Source organism: Cherax quadricarinatus, chromosome 30 (genome assembly GCF_038502225.1).
Source record: "Cherax quadricarinatus isolate ZL_2023a chromosome 30, ASM3850222v1, whole genome shotgun sequence".
NCBI classification, from domain to species: Eukaryota; Metazoa; Arthropoda; class Malacostraca; order Decapoda; family Parastacidae; genus Cherax; species Cherax quadricarinatus.
The window spans coordinates 16,927,157-16,949,268 of record NC_091321.1 but is presented as its reverse complement, the minus strand read 5'-3'; the positions used below and the strand labels follow the sequence as shown (position 1 = coordinate 16,949,268).

The following is a 22,112-nucleotide window of genomic DNA, read 5'->3' as shown; positions in this document are numbered from 1 at the left end:
CTCTCATTTTTCTTAATCCTCCCTATCTGATACTGGTGAGGGGTTCTTTACCAAGGGAAGTGGACCTGTCGTCCCTATACTTGTACTTGGATCAAACCTGATTACGTTTCATTCCTAAGGAGTTTGATTCTTATGGGTTTAGTATTTTCCTGTGATTATAATAATAAGCCTCTTATTTCCCTACATGTTGGGTGCTTCCCCGATTATACTGCGTAATTTGTATTACTGGTACATAATTAGTACGTAATACAGCACCCTCAAGGGAGATTCCCAAATGCTGGTGACAGGCTCTGGTCAAGGAATTTAACCTGATCTTTCTTTTTGTTGATGAAACCTGATGGCCTTCCATAACCCCCAGGAGCTGTAAGATCTCTACAGGTACTATATATTGCTTCCCATGAGTGTAATAAGTTAGCTAGTCTTGGAGGTGGGAAGGGCAGAACCTGGACTCTGGAAAGGTAAGGATATGGGATATTGCAGAGGGTAATCTGAGTCAGCAAATTTCTGGAAAGATGATGACTTGAGTCAGTGATGGTGAATGGGTTTTCTTTGGTTCACTCTGCCTTGGCAGGAGATGGCCATTAAGTAAAATAATAATGCTGTACTGTAATAATATAGTACGTACTGGAAAAAAGTGTACCTTCATGATGCAAGGGGGAAATGAAAGGAGCATTTTTATCTTGTGCAAGGGGCGTGGATATACAGCAGGTACGTGTGAGCGTGTTAGATAGGACCGAGTGAAGACGAATGGTTTTTGGGACTTGACGAGCTGTTTGGAGTGTGGGCAGGGTAATATTTTGTGAAGGGATTCAGGGAAACCGGTTAACCAGACTTGAGTCCTGGAGGTGGAAGTAGTGCCTGTACTTTAGAGTGGTATGGGATATTTGCTGTTTGAGTGACATCTAAACAGTGTATCTGCACACCTCTGCAAAGACACTGATAATGTGAATGATGGTGAAAGTTTTTTTTGGGTCACCCTGCATCAGTGGGACAGCCAGTGTTTTAAAAAAAATATCTGGGAATGGCAAAGTCCATCAGCATCAAGGTGCACTTGTGAGGAAAATGGGAAAATTTCTGATATGGGTTTACATAGTTTGATCCACTCAGAATAACTTTTGATTATTTGACCGAGGTCTTTTGCTAACTTACCAGTCTACTCCTAAAGATTTCAATATCACATAAGGTATCTTGGTAAGTTTTCCAACTTGCTTTGAAGCAAAGGATTATACAGAAGTGTCCCAGAATTAGTAATAAATAATGCAGGATCAACTTTCAGTAAACTACATTATAAGGCATTTTGTTTTATTGTTTTTAGTACATTTAAAGACATCCTGTTCCAAAACATTACAGTATTACATGTATATAAATGAAAAATTATGAATAAATAATGGTATTAACATTTATGGGTTAAATTTTTATGCAAAATAAAATATGATAAAGAACTCTATGCATAGTAATTAAGATTAGCTTTCTTCTTGGCTTGAACTTCCATGATGGCATCCATAAAATCTTCGTGTGTCACTGTAGTTGCTTGACGACGCAATGCTATCATACCCTGAAATATATAAAAGTAATTTTATACACATTTTACATTATCATTGGTCTGTTTACTTACCAACACAATCCTAAACAATATGAAACTGAAAGACCCATTTCAGAAACAATCATTATTATCATTCAACATTTCATATTATCTACTTTTTTTAAGTATAATAATAAGAGTGACATATGTGATAAGAGCAAATTGACTCCTTTCCTTTAAAATTCACTGAAAGTGAGAGCAAAGTGACCCACCTCTAAATTCACTGAAAGTATGTCCATTTCAGTTATACACTCATATTTTTCTATCATCCTTTTCTTTATTTTTATTATCACACTGGCCGATTCCCACCAAGGCAGGGTGGCCCGAAAAAGAAAAACTTTCACCATCATTCACTCCATCACTGTCTTGCCAGAAGGGTGCTTTACACTACAGTTTTTAAACTGCAACATTAACACCCCTCCAGAGTGCAGGCACTGTACTTCCCATCTCCAGGACTCAAGTCCGGCCTGCTGGTTTCCCTGAACCCCTTCATAAATGTTACTTTGCTCACACTCCAACAGCACGTCAAGTATTAAAAACCATTTGTCTCCATTCACTCCTATCAAACACGCTCACGCATGCCTGCTGGAAGTCCAAGCCCCTCGCACACAAAACCTCCTTTACCCCCTCCCTCCAACCTTTCCTAGGCCGACCCCTACCCTGCCTTCCTTCCACTACAGACTGATCCACTCTTGAAGTCATTCTGTTTCGCTCCATTCTCTCTACATGTCTGAACCACCTCAACAATCCTTCCTCAGCCCTCTGGACAACAGTTTTGGTAATCCCGCACCTCCTCCTAACTTCCAAACTACGAATTCTCTGCATTATATTCACACCACACATTGCCCTCAGACATGACATCTCCACTGCCTCCAGCCTTCTCCTCGCTGCAACATTCATCACCCATGCTTCACACCCATATAAGAGCGTTGGTAAAACTATACTCTCATACATTCCCCACTTTGCCTCCAAGGACAAAGTTCTTTGTCTCCACAGACTCCTAAGTGCACCACTCACCCTTTTCCCCTCATCAATTCTATGATTCACCTCATCTTTCATAGACCCATCCGCTGACACGTCCACTCCCAAATATCTGAATACATTCACCTCCTCCATACTCTCTCCCTCCAATCTGATATCCAATCTTTCATCACCTAATCTTTTTGTTATCCTCATAACCTTACTCTTTCCTGTATTCACCTTTAATTTTCTTCTTTTGCACACCCTACCAAATTCATCCACCAATCTCTGCAACTTCTCTTCAGAATCTCCCAAGAGCACAGTGTCATCAGTAAAGAGCAACTGTGACAATTCCCACTTTATGTGTGATTCTTTATCTTTTAACTCCACGCCTCTTGCCAAGACCCTCGCATTTACTTCTCTTACAACCCCATCTATAAATATATTAAACAACCACGGTGACATCACACATCCTTGTCTAAGGCCTACTTTTACTGGGAAATAATTTCCCTCTTTCCTACATACTCTAACTTGAGCCTCACTATCCTCGTAAAAACTCTTCAATGCTTTCAGTAACCTACCTCCTACACCATACACCTGCAACATCTGCCACATTGCCCCCCTATCCACCCTGTCATACGCCTTTTCCAAATCCATAAATGCCACAAAGACCTCTTTAGCCTTATCTAAATACTGTTCACTTATATATTTCACTGTAAACACCTGGTCCACACACCCCCTACCTTTCCTAAAGCCTCCTTGTTTATCTTCTATCCTATTCTCCGTCTTACTCTTAATTCTTTCAATAATAACTCTACCATACACTTTACCAGGTATACTCAACAGACTTATCCCCCTATAATTTTTGCACTCTCTTTTGTCCCCTTTACCTTTATACAAAGGAACTATGCATGCTCTCTGCCAATCCCTAGGTACCTTACCCTCTTCCATACATTTATTAAATAATTGCACCAACCACTCCAAAACTATATCCCCACCTGCTTTTAACATTTCTATCTTTATCCCATCAATCCCGGCTGCCTTACCCCCTTTCATTTTACCTACTGCCTCACGAACTTCCCCCACACTCACAACTGGCTCTTCCTCACTCCTACAAGATGTTATTCCTCCTTGCCCTATACACGAAATCACAGCTTCCCTATCTTCATCAACATTTAACAATTCCTCAAAATATTCCCTCCATCTTCCCAATACCTCTAACTCTCCATTTAATAACTCTCCTCTCCTATTTTTAACTGACAAATCCGTTTGTTCTCTAGGCTTCCTTAACTTGTTAATCTCACTCCAAAACTTTTTCTTATTTTCAACAAAATTTGTTGATAACATCTCATGCACTCTCTCATTTGCTCTCTTTTTACATTGCTTCACCACTCTCTTAACCCCTCTCTTTTTCTCCATATACTGTTCCCTCCTTGCATCACTTCTACTTTGTAAAACAAACTTCTCATATGCTAACTTTTTCTCCCTTACTACTCTCTTTACATCATCATTCCACCAATCGCTCCTCTTCCCTCCCGCACCCACTTTCCTGTAACCACAAACTTCTGCTGAACACTCTAACACTACATTTTTAAACCTACCCCATACCTCATCGACCCCATTGCCTATGCTCTCATTAGCCCATCTATCCTCCAATAACTGTTTATATCTTACCCTAACTGCCTCCTCTTTTAGTTTATAAACCTTCACCTCTCTCTTCCCTGATGCTTCTATTCTCCTTGTATCCCATCTACCTTTTACTCTCAGTGTAGCTACAACTAGAAAGTGATCTGATATATCTGTGGCCCCTCTATAAACATGTACATCCTGAAGTCTACTCAACAGTCTTTTATCTACCAACACATACCTCTTCAAGGGGGGCTCCTTGGCGTGGTGAAGAGGCTCTTTGTCTGAGGAATTAGACCTGTCGGTCTACTTCCTCAGACCGAACCTAATTACCCCCCAATCCCCCGTTCCCTATCCCATCCTCCCCTTTTTCCTTTCCTCCTCCTCCTCCCCACCCCTTCCTTTTTGGCCTTTGGTTTTTTTTTTTTTCCACAGGCACGCTAGTTCCTAGGTAGGGGAAAGGGTACCTGGGTACATCCCATTCCGTTGAGGTTCTTGGCGGTGGCGTAGTTTGCCGTGGAATCTGGATTGCCTGGGGATTTCCTGATCCCTCTCCGGTATCCCGGAGGGTGGCTTTGGGTGTCTCTCGGGCGACGGGTGTATCTCTGGAAGCCACCTTTCGGATTCCGGGGGTGGTGGCCGAAGGAGGTATGCTTTGTGGCGGATTTCCGGCCGCCCTCTTTTTTGTCCACCGAGGTAGCTCGGCAGATGTGAGGTTGCTATCCCGGATTGCCGGTTTACTGGCATGATGGGTAGGGTATGGCACGGGTTCCATGCTGCATCTGCGCTACTTGCGGTGCTGAGGTCCTCTTGGGCGCGGAGGGAGATTTCTGGCCCTTTCATTCCTCCTAGGAACTATCCCTCCCCGGTCCCCCCTTTTTTTATTCTTTTTTTTATTTTTCTTTTCTTTTCTTCTTTCTTTTTTTTCTTAAAACAAAAAGAAAGAAGTAACCTAGCCATGGCAGCCCTAGTCCATGAACCTGCTACCCCCGGGCCCCTTCTTGATACCGCACCCCGTTCTGACCCCGCCTCGTCTTTGGACCACTCTTCGGACACTCCTCATGCCTCTGTACCTCTTGCCGGTGCTGTTTCCTCACCCGCTTTAGGTACTGAGGCCTCGACTGACTCCTTCGATTTATCTGACCTTTGCTCTCCTCTGACTATGCTTCCGGCCTCTCCCTCTACGGTGCGGCAATTTTCGAATCGCCGGCCCGTTCCACGTCGGACCAACTCTGGTTCCAGGCCTAAACACCAACGACAATTACCTGCTGATGATACTTCTCCACCTTCTCGTTCTTCTCAGAAAAGATCGACACGTTCTTCACTACCTTTCCACGCTCAGTTTCAGACTGCACAATAAACTAAATTCTTCGCTTTACGACCGACTTCCTCTACTGCCTATCTTTCTGACCACAGTATTGGCAAGGCACTCCTACGCCATGTTGGTAAAGATATTTCTTTTCATGCTCTTAAGAGCGGTACGCGCATCATCACCGTACAGAATGCTACCCAGGCTCATGAGCTTTCTCGTCTTTCCCATATTGATACTGTTCCTGTCACAATTGAAAAGCATCATTCCCTCAATTCTTGTAGTGGTACCGTCATTCTGCCCCATACCATAGTTCAACAAAATTTCCAGACATGTGGCACTGACATTCTTGAACAGCTGGAACTCCAAGATCTCCCAATCCTCAAGGTAGACACTTACGTTCTTCCTGCCCGCGGGCGGAGACAATACCCTAGCAATGTGGCTCGTTTAACTTTTGACAGCCATGAACTCCCATCCTCAGTTTATGTAGCAGGACATCGGTTACAAGTTCGAAAGGTGATCCCTACACCGCAACAGTGTAGAAATTGCTGGCGATTTGGCCATCCAGCGAAATATTGCAGATCTATCGCCGAATGCCCAGTCTGTGGTGCCGATGACCATTCTAATACGTCTTGCAATCGACTTCCCTCTTGCCTTAATTGTCATGAGGCTCACCCTTCGTACTCTCGCCGTTGTCAAGTCTACTTAAACGAGCGGGAAATCCGTTACCTCAAAGAGGCAGAAGGTCTCCCTTATGCCATAGCAGTTTCTCATCTCCGCCTCCAAGGGAGACTACCTCGTGTTTCTTATTCCCGTGTTTCAAAACGTCCCCCCACTTCTGGTATCCCATCTTCTACACCCACCTCTGTGGTTACCTCTCCCATAGTCACTCCTGTAGCTAATTCTTTTGCTGTCCTCGGCTCAGATGTCCCTACTTCAACGTCTCAGTCTGATCTCGCTTCTTCGTGTTCTCTCTCACAAGCCTCAGCAGCGACGAGATCTCGTATGACACCTCCTCCCAATCATCCCTCTACTTCTCAAAAGTCAAAAAAAGGTCCGTTAACACCTCCTACCCATCTTCCACTTCCTCATTTTCCCTTCCCTGTCTCTGTACCTGGTTCTCCCCCTCTCACTGGCTCTGTTACAAGTGTAGAGGTTCACCCTCCTCCTCGTACTGTACCTTCCTCCCCTGTTCCCTCCCAAGTTTCTTCCTCTTCTGTCCCCTTCCACGCTTCTCCAGTTCCCTCCACCCTTTTGCCCTCCCCTACCTTGGTACAGTCCATTACAGTTCCAATCTTTACTCATCCTCCCCCTACCATTTCCAATATTGTCTCCCATACGACGTCTCTGAATTCTGAAACACTTGAAGCAATCTCTGAATATATTGCAGAGACCAAACCATCAATGGACACTGATCCACCCTCCGCTCCTTCTCTCTCCTCTACTCCATCTGCGCAACTCCTTTCTTCACAGCGCACCGTTCCTTCACTGCTTGAATGTTCTCCACTGCCTCCGCATGTGGACTTTTCTAACCCCTCTAGTCCGTAGGAACTCTTACTTCTGGATTTCAGGTATCTTTATCATTGCCAATCATGGCCTATTTTCAGTGGAATATACGCGGCCTCAGGGGTAATCGGGGTGAGCTTCAGATGTTACTCTCCCAGTTTTCCCCTGTTGGTGTTTGCTTACAGGAACCAAAATTACACTCTGCTGTTATCTCTCCCATCTCAGGCTATAATTTATTGTATTCTTCAGATCCTTTTCCTGATGGGACCTTTAATGAAAGTGCCCTTCTTCTACGCACTGATATTCCGTACCATCAGCTATTTGTTTGTACTTCGCTGCATTACACAGCAGCCCGTATCCACTTGCATAGGTGGTATACGCTCTGTTCTTTATATCTCTCTCCTTCTCGGGCATTATCTATTCCGGATACTGCCTTTCTTGTTTCGTCATTACCACCACCGATTCTGTTACTTGGTGATTTTAATGCCCACCATTTCCTCTGGGGGGGGGGGGGGTCTCACTGTGATTCCCGTGGCATTCAGTTAGAGGCTTTTCTTGCCACCCACCCCCTCCATGTTTTAAATACAGGTACTCACACCCATTTTGATCCTTGGACTCACACTCTCTCTTGCATCGATCTTTCAGTCTGCTCTTCCTCCGCCGCATTAGACTTCACTTGGTCTGTTCTTCTTGACTTACATGACAGCGATCATTTCCCAATCATTCTTACTTCCCCTTCATATTCACCACCTCTTCACATCCCACGCTGGCAATTTGATCAGGCAAATTGGAACCTTTACTCACACCTAACTGTTTTTAGAGAGGTTCCTTCTTTGTCCTCCATCGATGAGCTTTTACACCTCTTCTCATCCTCCGTTTTAACCGCAGCTTCTCATTCTATACCCCAAACTTCGGGCAGGCATTCTCAGAAATGCGTGCCTTGGTGGTTTCCTGCTTGTGCTCGTGCAGTACATTTGAAACGCGCTGCATGGGGCAGGTACTGGTACAATAGAACCACAGAGAGACTTCTTGATTTTAAGCAGAAGCGTGCGATCGCTCGCCGTGTCATCCGTGACGCTAAACGCACTTGCTGGCGAGATTATGTCTCCACCATCACCTCTGCTTCCTCTATGAGTGCAGTCTGGAAAAAAGTACGAAAACTGAGTGGTAAATATTCTCCTGACCCGGCTCCTGTTCTGCGGGTTGCCAGTGTTGATATAGCAAACCCACTAGATGTTGCCAATGAAATTGGCAATCATCTGGTCCGTATTTCTCAGGGACTCCACCTATGCCCCTCATTTCTTTCCTCAAAGTCTGCCAGAGAGTTAGCACCCTTGGACTTTTCTTCTCTCAGAGAAGAACAGTATAATGTGCCTTTTACACTTCAAGAACTGGAGGCAACACTCTCAGCTTGCCGATCATCGGCAGCTGGGCCCGACGACATTCATATTCGTATGCTACAACATTTACATCAGTCAGCCCTTGCAGTCCTATTACGCCTTTACAATCTTATTTGGTCACAAGGAGTTCTTCCACAGCTGTGAAAATCCGCCATTGTTCTCCCTTTCCGCAAACCAGGCACTACGGGACATGAAACCTCCCACTATTGTCCCATTGCTCTTACCAGTGCAGTTTGCAAAGTGATGGAACGAATAGTAAATAGACGTTTAGTGTGGTATTTAGAGACACACAACAGTCTCTCCACTCGTCAATATGGCTTTCGTAAGGGACGTTCTACCATAGACCCCTTACTACGCTTGGATACGTATGTTCGTAATGCCTTTGCGAATAACCACTCAGTTATTGCCATATTTTTTGACCTTGAGAAGGCATAGGACACAACTTGGAGGTATAATATTTTAGCCCAAGCCCACTCCTTAGGCCTTCGAGGCAATCTACCATCCTTCCTTAAGAACTTTTTAACTGACAGGCAATTCAGTGTTCGGGTTAATAATGTGCTCTCCCCGGACTTTATCCAAGCTGAAGGTGTCCCCCAGGGATGTGTTCTGAGCACAACACTTTTTCTCCTTGCTATTAATGATTTGGCCTCTAGTCTTCCATCAAACATTTGGTCATCACTCTATGTTGATGACTTCGCTATTGCCAGTGCAGGCGCTGACTGTCACCTTATTACAGTTTCTCTCCAGCATGCAGTTGACCGTGTTTCCAATTGGGCCACCACACGTGGGTTTAAATTTTCCAGCACTAAAACCCACCAAATTACTTTCACTAGACGCTCTGTCATCTCCGACCATCCTTTGTACCTCTATGGCTCCCGTATCCCTGAACGTGATACAGTCAAGTTTCTGGGCCTCCTCTTTGATCGTAGGTTATCCTGGAAACCTCACATTACCTCTCTGAAGGCAACTTGTCACAGCCGGCTGAACCTTCTTAAAACCCTTGCTCATCTTTCATGGGGAGCTGATCGTCGAACCCTCCTTCGCCTACATTCCACCCTTATTTTATCGAAACTTGATTATGGTGACCAGATCTATTCAGCGGCATCTCCTGCTACTCTCTCTAGCCTTAACCCCATTCATCACCAAGGATTACGTTTATGCCTTGGTGCTTTTCGCTCTTCCCCTGTCGAGAGCCTCTATGCAGAAGCGAACATTCCATCCTTATCCGATCGCCGTGATGCCCATTGCCTTCGCTGCTATGTACACTCTCATGATCTCCGCAATTCTTCCATTTATAGAATGGTCACTGATATTAGTAGACATTCTTTATTTGTTCGCCGCCCCTGTTTACTCCGTCCCTTCTCTCTTCGCCTTCATTCGCTCTTGTCTTCTCTTCAATTACCACCTTTCTATGTACATGTTGCATCTCACTTTTCCCTACCCCCCTGGGAAGTTCCAGCTGTTCGAGTCTGTTCTTTCCCTCTCCCTTGCTCGAAAGCCCAACTGTCTACGGTTGCTTCCCGCTCTCTTTTTCTTGATCACTTTCACTCTCATTCTCATGCCACTGCTGTGTACACAGATGGCTCTAAGTCTTCTGACGGCGTAGGATTCGCAGCAGTGTTTCCGGACAGCGTCGTACAAGGGCATTTACTATCTTCGGCTAGTATTTTTACTGCTGAATTGTATGCCATCCTTACAGCACTTATCCGTATTGCATCTATGCCTGTGTCATCATTTGTGGTTGTCTCAGACTCCCTTAGTGCTTTACAGGCTATACAGAAATTTGATACACCTCACCCCTTAGTCCTCCGTATCCAACTTTGGCTATGCCGCATCTTTACCAAGCATAAAGATATTGTTTTTTGTTGGGTCCCTGGTCATGTTGACGTACAGGGCAATGAACAGGCAGACACTGCTGCGCGGTCAGCAGTACATGACCTACCAGTTTCATGTAGAGGTATTCCATTTACGGACTATTTTGCTGCAATATCTTCCCACCTTCACACCCGTTGGCAACAACGTTGGTCTACTATGCTTGGCAACAAACTTCAATCTATTAAACCGAGTATATGTTACTGGCCGTCTTCTTACCACCAGTGTCGAGGTTGGGAGACTACTCTCTCCTGTCTTCGCATTGGCCATACTCGTCTTACTCATGGATATCTCATGGAGAGGCGCCCTGTTCCTCTCTGTGAGAATTGCCAAGTTCCATTATCAGTCAGCCACATTCTGTTGGACTGCCCACTTTATCAACGAGCATGCAGAATTTACCTCAGTCGTCGTCTTCGCTCCGCTGCTCTCTCTTTACCTTCCCTTCTCGCTGATGGACCCACCTTTCATCCAGACTCTCTCATTGACTTTTTGACAACTGACTTACTTTACAAATTCTGATACCTTCAGCCCTTTTTACTTCAATCTCTTGCTACCCTCTACCCCCGTACTATCCCCTGCCCCGCTGTTTTCTGTAACCTACTGATCATCCCTCCTCCCTTCTGCCATCCAATGCCCTTGCTTCCTTCCCTACCCTGCAGCGCTGTATAGCCCTTGTGGCTTAGCGCTTCTTTTTGATTATAATAATAATAATACCAACACATAAACCAACAAACTACTGTCATTTCGCCCTACATCATATCTTGTATACTTATTTATCCTCTTTTTCTTAAAATATGTATTACCTATAACTAAACCCCTTTCTATACAAAGTTCAATCAAAGGGCTCCCATTATCACTTACACCTGGCACCCCAAACTTACCTACCACACCCTCTCTAAAAGTTTCTCCTACTTTAGCATTCAGGTCCCCTACCACAATTACTCTCTCACTTGGTTTAAAGGCTCCTATACATTCACTTAACATCTCCCAAAATCTCTCTCTCTCCTCTACATTCCTCTCTTCTCCAGGTGCATACACGCTTATTATGACCCACTTTTCGCATCCAACCTTTACTTTAATCCACATAATTCTTGAATTTACACATTCATATTCTCTTTTCTCCTTCCATAACTGATCCTTCAACATTACTGCTACCCCTTCCTTTGCTCTAACTCTCTCAGATACTCCAGATTTAATCCCATTTATTTCCCCCCACTGAAACTCCCCTACCCCCTTCAGCTTTGTTTCACTTTGGGCCAAGACATCCAACTTCTTTTCATTCATAACATCAGCAATCATCTGTTTCTTGTCATCCGCACTACATCCACGCACATTCAAGCATCCCAGTTTTATAGAGTTTTTCTTCTTCTCTTTTTTAGTAAATGTCTACAGGAGAAGGGGTTACTAGCCCATTGCTCCCGGCATTTTAGTCGCCTCATACGACACGCATGGCTTACGGAGGAAAGATTCTTTTCCACTTCCCCATGGACAATAGAAGAAATAAAGAAGAACAAGAGCTATTTAGAAAAAGGAGAAAAACCTAGATGTATGTATATATATACGCATGTGCGTGTCTGTGAAGTGTGACCAAAGTGTAAGTAGGAGTAGCAAGATATCCCTGTTATCTAGCGTGTTTATGAGACAGAAAAAGAAACCAGCAATAGAAATAGGCATTAAAAACACAATAAAAAGGTAAGATACACACAGAGTACACTTATTACTTACCTTAAAATATTAATATTAATGTGAGAGAGGTGAGTGGCAGGGTGTTTATTGAATAAAATCAAAATGGCACACCATCATCCTCTAACTTGGCACCTAAAGCAAGAGGCTTACGACTTCTCTTTTTATTACAGCTAACCTTAGACGCCATCGTCAATGAGAGCCAACTAGTTAACGAAAGAGTAAACGAGAGAGAGAACGAGATACAGAGTTGAGACAATGTAAGAACACAAACTGAACAGGTAGTGGACGATCACTTGGTCAGGCGAAATGCGTATTAATATGTGTCTACTTTTAGTTCATTCACGTCCATTTGTAAGAGTTTGCAAAACATTTACCTCAATATTTTTTTATTTTAATAATAATTACCTCACAATACAAATACTCTTACATTGTGTACAAGTTGTACAAGTTAGTTCAGAATAAACAAACAGCAACACACCATTTTTAGATTATTATTATTATTATTATTATTAAAGATTCGCCGGTATTCTCCCGGCCCGGGCCTTTTCCAAGTGGTGGCCCGGGCCTTGGCTCCCTCTTTAGGGAGTGTTTGAGACCTAAGTCTCCCATGGGAGGAGGCACAAGTACCTCCTCATCTTTGGGACTAACTGTCCCCAGGCCTAGCCACAAGCTAGGACTCTTTGGTCTGCCATCCATGCCCCAAGGGGGTTAATGGGAATGACAGTCTTGTGAGCTGTAAGCTCGGGCTCAGGCACCTACCCTACCCTAGAAAGGTTAGGCATGGTGTCGATCCCATTTTTAGAGTGAATGAAGATAATAATATTAATAATAATAATAATAATATTATTGTTAATATTAATAATAATAATAATAATAATATTATTATTATTATTAATAATAATGGGAATGACAGTCTTGTGAGCTGTAAGCTCGGGCTCAGGCACCTACCCTACCCTAGAAGGGTTAGGCATGGTGTCGATCCCATTTTTAGAGTGAATGAAGATAATAATAATAATAATAATAATATTATTATTATTGTTATTAATAATAATAATATTATTGTTATTAATAATAATAATATTATTGTTATTAATAATAATAATATTATTGTTATTAATAATAATATTATTATTAATAATAATTATTATTATTATTATTTATTATAAAAAAGCACTAAATCCACAAGGGTCGTGAATTGCTATACATAGAGTAAAGGCATACGAAAAGAATACTTTTCTACACCCCCCAGTGTTTGACTAGAGAAAACATAATTCTTCCGACACTACCTACACAGCTGCTTTGTAAACAAATCTCATATTTACATCAATTTTTATTCTGAGTGTATGTATCATGTTTATATGCTATGTAATGGGTTTCATATATAATTTTGAGGAAAATATCATAGATGGATTAATGAAAATGCCTATATTGATGTAAAATAAGACATTCAATGTGCCCAAGAGTGATTATTATTACGTAGTATTGGCGTCATGAGTAGAGAGAGACTTAGCGATTTTAATGTGTACCTGCACACCAGCACAGTGTGTAAGTATATTTAAGTACAGGTACACATAAGTATAATTATCAGAGTACATATAAAATATGGAGTAACTTTAAAACATTTGAAATTTTGGAAAGTTTCCTGACATAATAGATGTGGTCACAGAAAATGTAAACAAACCGGGTGGGGGGGCGCCGTATTTAAAAGACCGCTTGCCGTATAGCAAATTTTGGTCATAATTTGACATTGCCATATTAGCGGAACGCCGTAAAGCGGGGCCTTACTGTATATACTGCAAACTCTATAAACAACTGTATCATCCATGGAAAATCATTTAGAAAAATTAATATTTTTAATTTCAATATAAATTCCAAAATTGCTTAATCAGATATATAAGGGTCTTTGAGATGGAATAAACTTACCGCCTCTACACAAACTGCTTTACATTGTGCACCATTGAAGTCATCTGTAGACCTTGCTAATTCTTCAAAGTTGACACACGATGAGATGTTCATTTTACGAGAATGAATCTGCATAATACGGGCACGAGCCTCTTCGTTAGGATGTGGAAACTCTATTTTCCTATCCAAACGACCAGAACGTAGAAGAGCTGGGTCAAGGATATCAACACGGTTGGTGGCTGCAATAACCTATGAGAGACATGCTATTAAATTAAAAATGAATTGAGTGTTGATCTTAATAACTGTATATGCACTAATAAGAGGGTTAGTTCTCAACCCTCGTAATGGGTGGGACTTGATCCCAAGACAAGCCTGTCCTAAAACTGGCAGACCAGTGAGCTATCCACTGTACTATGCCTACCTAAACAATATTTAGGCTTGAATCCCAAAAGTTTTGTGAGCTGTCATGATGTTTAGGTTTGCTTAGATGTTCATGAAGATATAGGCCAGATTCTTCAGTGCGTGGTTAGTTTGCAAATGAAGTGAAAGCAAAGTACTTTAGAAAGTGAGTTATATGCTTCAGTAGATTATTCTACGAAAGTTGAAAGAATGTTAAGATGTGGAATGAAAGTAGTTTTTCAATGGACACTGAAATGGATATGCATCATAGTGATGCTGACCCTTGTATGGGTACAAAGTACAGCAGTGATAAGGCGGCTCGAAACTAGATGCCTCATCTGAGATCAAAATAGCATATGATTACATGTCGGTCTGGACTTTCATGACTCTCTGACCACAGGTTCAAGCCCCGCCTGTGGTATGGTTTGTATAAAGGTAGTATATGAAAGGGTTATTGAGATGACTCGGTTATGTAATAAAATGGAATAGGAATATTTAATAAAATGGTTTTATATCTCTGGAGTTAATGTTAAGTGTTGAAAAGTATATGCAAGGCAGAGATGGAGAGAGAAAGTGTAAAAGATGTGATGAAGTAGAGCCTGCAGGCATACTGGAGCATGCTAGACTGGATTGAGTGAAGTGATCAACTTTAACTAAGGTACTGGAGTTTGAGAAATAATATCTTGGTGTTGTTTGTGCTCTTTTGGAGAGACAACTAGACAAACATATTAATTAATGGCAAGACAATTTTTAAAGAAAATTTTTGGAGGAACATTATATCAAAAAAAAAATGATACAATCACACCTTAATATCTGTGGTAGATGAGAAGCCATCCAACTGATTGAGCAGTTCTAACATAGTACGCTGTACCTCACGATCTCCAGCCTTCTCACTGTCAAAACGTTTTGTACCTGGGGAGATAAGAAGCTCAAAATACATGTACCAGAAACATTTAATATAATATGTAGATGAGTTTATCTATCTTAGGTCACCATAAACTCATTAGTTATACTAAGTAAAGCTATACTGTTTAGCACAGGCTATTCAATATTAATGGAAACATGAAACCAGCATGAAAAACTAAAATCTGGTAAGTACATGAGTAACCCTAAGTGCCTATGAAATAAGATGCTTACCATGTGGTAAAATATTATTTGCAACACATTTTTTAGCAGCTACTTTAATAATAATATAAATGTGCATAAATTACAAATTTATAATAAAAAAATTAACTGTTTGTAAATTAAATCCTCAATCATACAGTACAGTATATGATTTATGATGAAACTTGCAATTCAAATACAGTATTTTGCATGACCATTTACACTTAATACCTTATGTACATAATTCTAAAGCTGAAAGCACTCTTTAGAATCCTGTACATTTCTATATATGCATTGTATGGCTTATTTAGGTTTGGAGTTTATTTTTTCATATAATACGTAATAGCTAATAATAATGATATAAAATTTTGTTGCTTTTTTATTTTATTTATTATCACACTGGCCGATTCCCACCAAGGCAGGGTGGCCCGAAAGAGAAAAACTTTCACCATCATTCACTCCATCACTGTCTTGCCAGAAGGGTGCTTTACACTACAGTTTTTAAACTGCAACATTAACACCCCTCCTTCAGAGTGCAGGCAGAGTCCAGGACTCAAGTCCGTTGTTGCTTTTATGAATAATATTTAAACGAACTTGTTGCTTTTATGAATAATATTTAAATTTTCTTATCAGTATTTATCATCTAAACCTACTAAACATTCCATATGAAATTAACTAAATTAATTAAGCAGTGATGTCTTTATTTCCAGCATAATAGATTTTTCTAGATTAATGACCAGCCATAATAAATTTCTAGCACTAAAAAACTGATCTTACCAATTGCATCAAGTTCGTCAATGAAGATGATGGCTGGAGCTTTTTCCTTTGCAAGGGCAAAGGCATCCCGAACGAGCTTTGCACCATCACCAATAAACATCTGAACTAACTGTGGTCCAGCCAGCTTAAGGAAAGTTGACTTGGTCTGTGCTGCACATGCTCGAGCCAGAAGGGTCTTTCCAGTGCCAGGAGGTCCATATAACAGAACTCCTTTAGGGGGCTGGATACCTATACAGCAGAGAGAATTAGCATATGATAGTTTGTAATTTCTATGACCTTCAAAAATGGATTTTTTTTTTTCAAAACTACAGCACACTCAATATTGATTAAATGGAGGTAATAAACACTTTTGATACCTAAAAGAAATACAAATTTTGGGAATAAATGTAAACTTTTTTTTTGCACAATTTTGCTTAGAGGGATGTTGCCATGGCCACTATTATAGGAAATGATTTATAAATATATCACATCAGATGACTATTGTGAAAATATTTTCATCTAATGCTTGCGAGTCTTGAAAACATTATTTTTTTTTTTTCAACAAGTTGGCTGTCTCCCACCGAGGCAGGGTGACCCAAAAAGAAAATACTTTCATCATTCAACACTTTCACCTCACTCACACATAATCACTGTCTTTGCAGAGGTACCCAGATACAACAGTTTAGAAGCATATAAAACATACCCCTCCAAAACTGCCAATATCCCAAACCCTTCCTTTAAAGTGCAGGCATTGTATTTCCCATTTCCAGTACTCAAGTCCAGCTATATAAAAATAACCAGTTTCCCTGAATCCCTTCACTAAATAGTATTATCCTGCTCACACTCCAGCTCGTCAGGTCCCAAACACCATTTGTCTCAATTCAGTCCTAATATGCTCATGCATGCTTGCTGGAAGTCCAAGCCCCTTGCCCACAAAACCTCCTTTACCCCCTCCCTCCATCCTTTTTGAGGAAGACCCCTACCTCACCTTCCTTTCCCTACAGATTTATATGCTCTCCAAGTCATTCTACTTTGATCCAGTCTCTCTAAATGACCAAACCACCTCAACAACCCCTCTTCAGCCCTCTGACTAATACTTTTAGTAACTCCACACCTCCTCCTAATTTCCACACTCCGAATTCTCTGCATATTTACACCACACATTGCCCTTAGACAGGACATCTTCACTGCCTCCAGCCGCCTCCTCGCTGCATCATTTGCAACCCAAGCTTCACACCCATATAACATTAATAAAGTAATAAACTTGATTGATTGATTGAATGACTGTCATATTTTAAACTGTAGTGTGTTATTTTACCTAGATTTTCAAAGCGTTCCTTATGGGTGACAGGTAGGACAACAGCTTCAATCAGTTCTTGGATCTGTTTATCTAATCCACCAATATCACTGTATTGTTCTGTTGGACGTTCATCTACTTCCATAGCCTTGACACGAGAGTCATACTCGGCTGGCAAAGTTTCAAGGATAAGATAAGAATCTTTGTTGACACCCACTAAGTCTCCAGGCTTCAGTGTCTCAGCATCTACAAGGCCAATAACAGGGAGGAAATATGTTTGGCGTGTAGAGGTCTTAATAACTGCACATTTGCCCTTGCGCTGAGAGTCCAAGTCTACATTAGCACCATCTTCTTCACCATACTCATTGGGATCAACATCCAAAATCTGAGGAAATTTTTCTGTGAACTAGTTTTTCAATCCTGAACATACAACATTAATTTACAATAAAATGTTGCATTAATTTGTAAAATATACATGTTCTGGGGTCAACAGCAACACTTAAATTAGAGATGAACACTGAAAGATGGATTAGAGATGATTTATACCAATATTATACACCTATTTTCATGAAGATTGTCCTCTTTGTATAATCAAAATGAACTAGAAAATTACATATGTATTAACATACACGAGAAGGACCTGTAATCTGAAAATATTTTTCTATATACAGGCAGCAGTATTTTAATTGTAAAAACCATATTAAACTGGGCTGCACTCAAATATCTTAAATGCATTGGGATTATCAAACTACTTCAATTATTATATTAACTTCACAAATAGCCAGCATATAGGAGAATGAAACCTATGATGACATTTCTGTCTGACTTGAACTCTAACTAGTCACCCATCTGTGTGTGACTAGTTAATGGTCCAAGTTGGACCAAAATATTGCCATGACTTTCAGCCAACTATGTGCCGGTTATTTGTGTATTGTTCCAGTCATGATATTGTACCTTTTTATTCTTTATACTAACCTCTATGACGTTAGACACCAGGTACGGCAGCGTCTTGTTGACCTTGATCTTTTCCGAGTTTTCTCTAATTTTGTCTCGCTGGTTTTGGATCTCGTGTGTTATTCTTGTTTGTTCAAGGCGCATAATACGAATTTCATTTTCCAAAAGACGTGTCCTGGAAATGATGTCATCAGATGACATTGCTCCCACCTCACGCATTGCAGGCTGAAATTAAAATAAATTTGCATATTCTGGATCACTCATACAAAAATAATTTATTTCTTTTCTGCAGTACACAGATAATGTTGCATCTAATAAATTTTTGACTGGCAAGTGATTGATTTATTTATTTATTCCAAGTGTCCTGTGACTTGTATCTACATTATTCATACTCTTTTACTCCATTAAAGACACTCCATTAAAGACACAGCATCAACAACACAGCCACTTGATACTGGAGTTCCGCAGGGAAGTGTCCTTGGTCCCCTGCTCTTCCTCATATACGTCAATGATCTTCCAAACGTATCTCAACACCTGAACCCCATTCTCTTTGCTGACGACACAACTTATGTCATCTCTCACCCTAATCTTGCCACCCTCAACACCATTGTTAATGAGGAGCTGATCAAAATATCGACTTGGATGACAGCCAATAAACTTACGCTTAACACTGACAAAACCTACTACATTATGTTTGGTAGCAGAGCAGGAGATGCGCAAATTAACATTAAGATCAACAACACTCTAATTGCCAGGCATAATGACGGCAAATTCCTAGGCCTATACCTCGACAACAACCTGAACTTCAGCACCCATATCCAACACATAACCAAAAAAGTATCCAAAACGTTTGGGATCCTCTCCAAGATACGATACTACGTGCCGCAAACTGCCCTTCTCACACTATATCATTCACTTATATATCTATACCTCACCTATGCTATCTGTGCTTGGGGTTCAACTGCAGCAACACACCTAAAGCCAATAATAACCCAACAAAAAGCTGCAGTAAGAATAATCACTAAATCCCATCCCTGGTAACAGCCCCCCCCACTCTTCATAAATCTAAACTTACTCCCTGTTCAGTACATCCACACTTACTACTGTGCACTCTACATCTACAGGACCTTAAATTCCAATATTAACCTTGACCTAAAACACTTTCTTGATAGTTGTGACAGAACCCACAGGCACAACACCAGACACAAACATCTCTACGACATTCCCCGTGTCCGACTAAACCTTTACAAAAATTCAATGTATGTCAAAGGCCCTAAAATCTGGAACACCCTACCTGAAAATTCTAAAACTGCAGACACATTCATCACCTTCAAAACTACCATCAGAAAACATCTTATCTCCCTGATACACCCTGTCAACTAATTACACGAATACCACCTCGTGGTTCACACTTACACTCACTCACCCATTTGACCATAAACAGAAATATCAATCTCAATCTCAAAATAATGAATCTTAACTAGTCATAAGTTGGCCTGGGATACTCCAATACTGAAACTATGTACTGTGCCAAAACAAAAGCATTCACATTGCTAAACTCACAAACTAGTATTTAGTCACTTAGCCATAATACCAACTTACCTCATAATTTTGTAATATTTTAAACTTAAGATTTAATTTAAGTCTGCCCAAAATGCCTAGCCATGCTAGGTGTTCTAGTGGTACACTCTGTAATTATTATTTTACTACATGTAAACCACACAATAACCAAATTCTGTAAACTCAGCATTGTAATCCTTATAGAGAATAAACTTTAAATTGAATTTGAATTGAATTGAATTGAATTGAATTTCAATGTGGGAAGTACATGAAATATGGCAGTGTTGAAAAAATAAATAGTTTAAAAAATAATCCATAAACTCAATCTGGACAACACAATACAAAAATTCATTAGAACATATAGTAAATAATCCTGAGACCAATGAGAAGTGTCATATATTTATCACATCTGGTGTAAAATAAATAAAAAGATATGTAACATACTGAGCCAAAACTGTGTACTCACATCATCATCCTGCAACATGGGATCCTGCTCCAAGTTAGCCATTATTAAGCAATAAATATAGGAAAATCTTCAGGTCTCAGACGCTCTTGTTGACACTGATCACTCCCGCCACAGACCCTCGACTTACTTATAAACATCATCGTTATTTTATGCCAATTTTTTATTCTCATTTTACTCATATATTAAGAAATATTTAAAAAAAATAAATTTTTCTAATATATAATGCTTGTTTTGTTATTTTTGTTATTATTACGTTTGCTGACAGTCGACTTTATGTTGAGGGATCGCGGGAGACTACTTTTTTATAAGAATATAAGAACATAAGAAAGAAGGAACACTGCAACATGCCTACTGACCCATGCGAAGCAGGTCCATGTTCCCCCACCAATTAGCCCAATGGCCCACATAGTCAGGTCACTTCCACTTAAGGAAGGAGCAAGGCATTAGACCTAGTAGCACAAGCTAGTCAGGTCCAACTCACACCTACCCACACCCACTCGTGTATTTATCTAACCTATTTTTAAAACTACACAACGTTTTAGCCTCTATAACTGTAATCGGGAGTTTGTTCCACTCATCCACAAGTCTATTATCAAACCAGTTCTTTCCTATATCCTTCCTGAATCTGAATTTTTCCAACTTAAAACCATTGCTGCGAGTCCTGTCTTGGCTGGAAATTTTCAGCACGCTATTACATCCCCTTTATTTATTGCTGTTTTCCATTTATACACCTCGATCATATCCCCCCTAATTCTACACCTTTCGAGAGAATGCAGATTCAGGGCCCTCAGTCTATCCTCATAGGGAAGATTTCTGATACGTGGGATCAACTTTGTCATCCTCCTCTGTACGTTTTCCAGAGCATTTATATCCATTCTGTAATACGGTGACCAGAACTGAGCAGCATAGTCTAAATGAGGCCTAACCAAGGCTATATAGAGCTGAAGAACAACCTGAGGACTTCTATTATTTATACTTCTAGATATGAAGCCAAGGATTCTGCTAGCTTTATTGCGAACACTTATGCACTGCTGTCTTGGTTTTAGATTATTGCTAACCAGAACTCCTAAATCCTTTTCACCATCAGTAGTATTAAGATTTACATTATTGAGTTTATAGTCGCATGGTTATTTTTCTGTCCAACATTTAGCACTTTGCATTTGTCTATATTAAACTGCATCTGCCACCTCTCCGACCACTGCATCAGTCTATTCAAATCATCCTGGAGTGCTCTAGTATCCTCATTAGAATGAATTGGACGGCCTATTTTGGTGTCATCAGCAAGTTTACTTATGTCGCTATTTATTCCCTTATCTATGTCGTTTATGTAAATTGTGAACAAGGGGCCCAACACTGACCCCTGTGGAACACTGCTTGTGACGTGCCCCCATTCTGATTTCTCCCCATTTATGCAAACTCTCTGCTGCTTATTTGTCAACCATGCCTCTACCCGGGAAAAAATTTCTCCTCCTATTCCGTGTGCCTTAATTTTCCTCAATAGTCTCTGATGTGGGACCCTGTCAAAAGCCTTACTGAAGTCCATATACACAATATCATATTCATTACCATGATCTACCTCCTCAAATACCTTAGTGAAAAAAGTTAGTAAATTCGTAAGACAGGAACGCCCCTTTGTAAAACCGTGTTGAGATTCATCAATCAATTTATGCCTATCAAGATGGCGACGAATTGCTCATGGGGAAAGTTTTTAAGTTACTTTAATACCTTCATTA

At 40.7% G+C, this 22,112-nt stretch overlaps 1 protein-coding gene across 1 annotated transcript; it reads right to left on the bottom strand.

Annotated features, from left to right (window-relative positions):
• Positions 1 to 1,285: 1,285 nt before the first annotated feature.
• On the bottom strand, positions 1,286 to 20,516 carry Rpt5 (26S proteasome regulatory subunit Rpt5). The gene is made up of 7 exons (XM_053781980.1): positions 20,380 to 20,516; positions 18,375 to 18,578; positions 17,421 to 17,784; positions 16,124 to 16,351; positions 15,048 to 15,154; positions 13,865 to 14,092; positions 1,286 to 1,555 (listed from the first exon to the last, which is right to left on the bottom strand). Exons 1-7 carry the CDS (start codon positions 20,419 to 20,421, stop codon positions 1,445 to 1,447), a joined length of 1,284 nt encoding a protein of 427 aa, XP_053637955.1. The 5' UTR covers positions 20,422 to 20,516; the 3' UTR covers positions 1,286 to 1,444.
• Between the last annotated feature and the right edge of the window lie 1,596 nt (positions 20,517 to 22,112).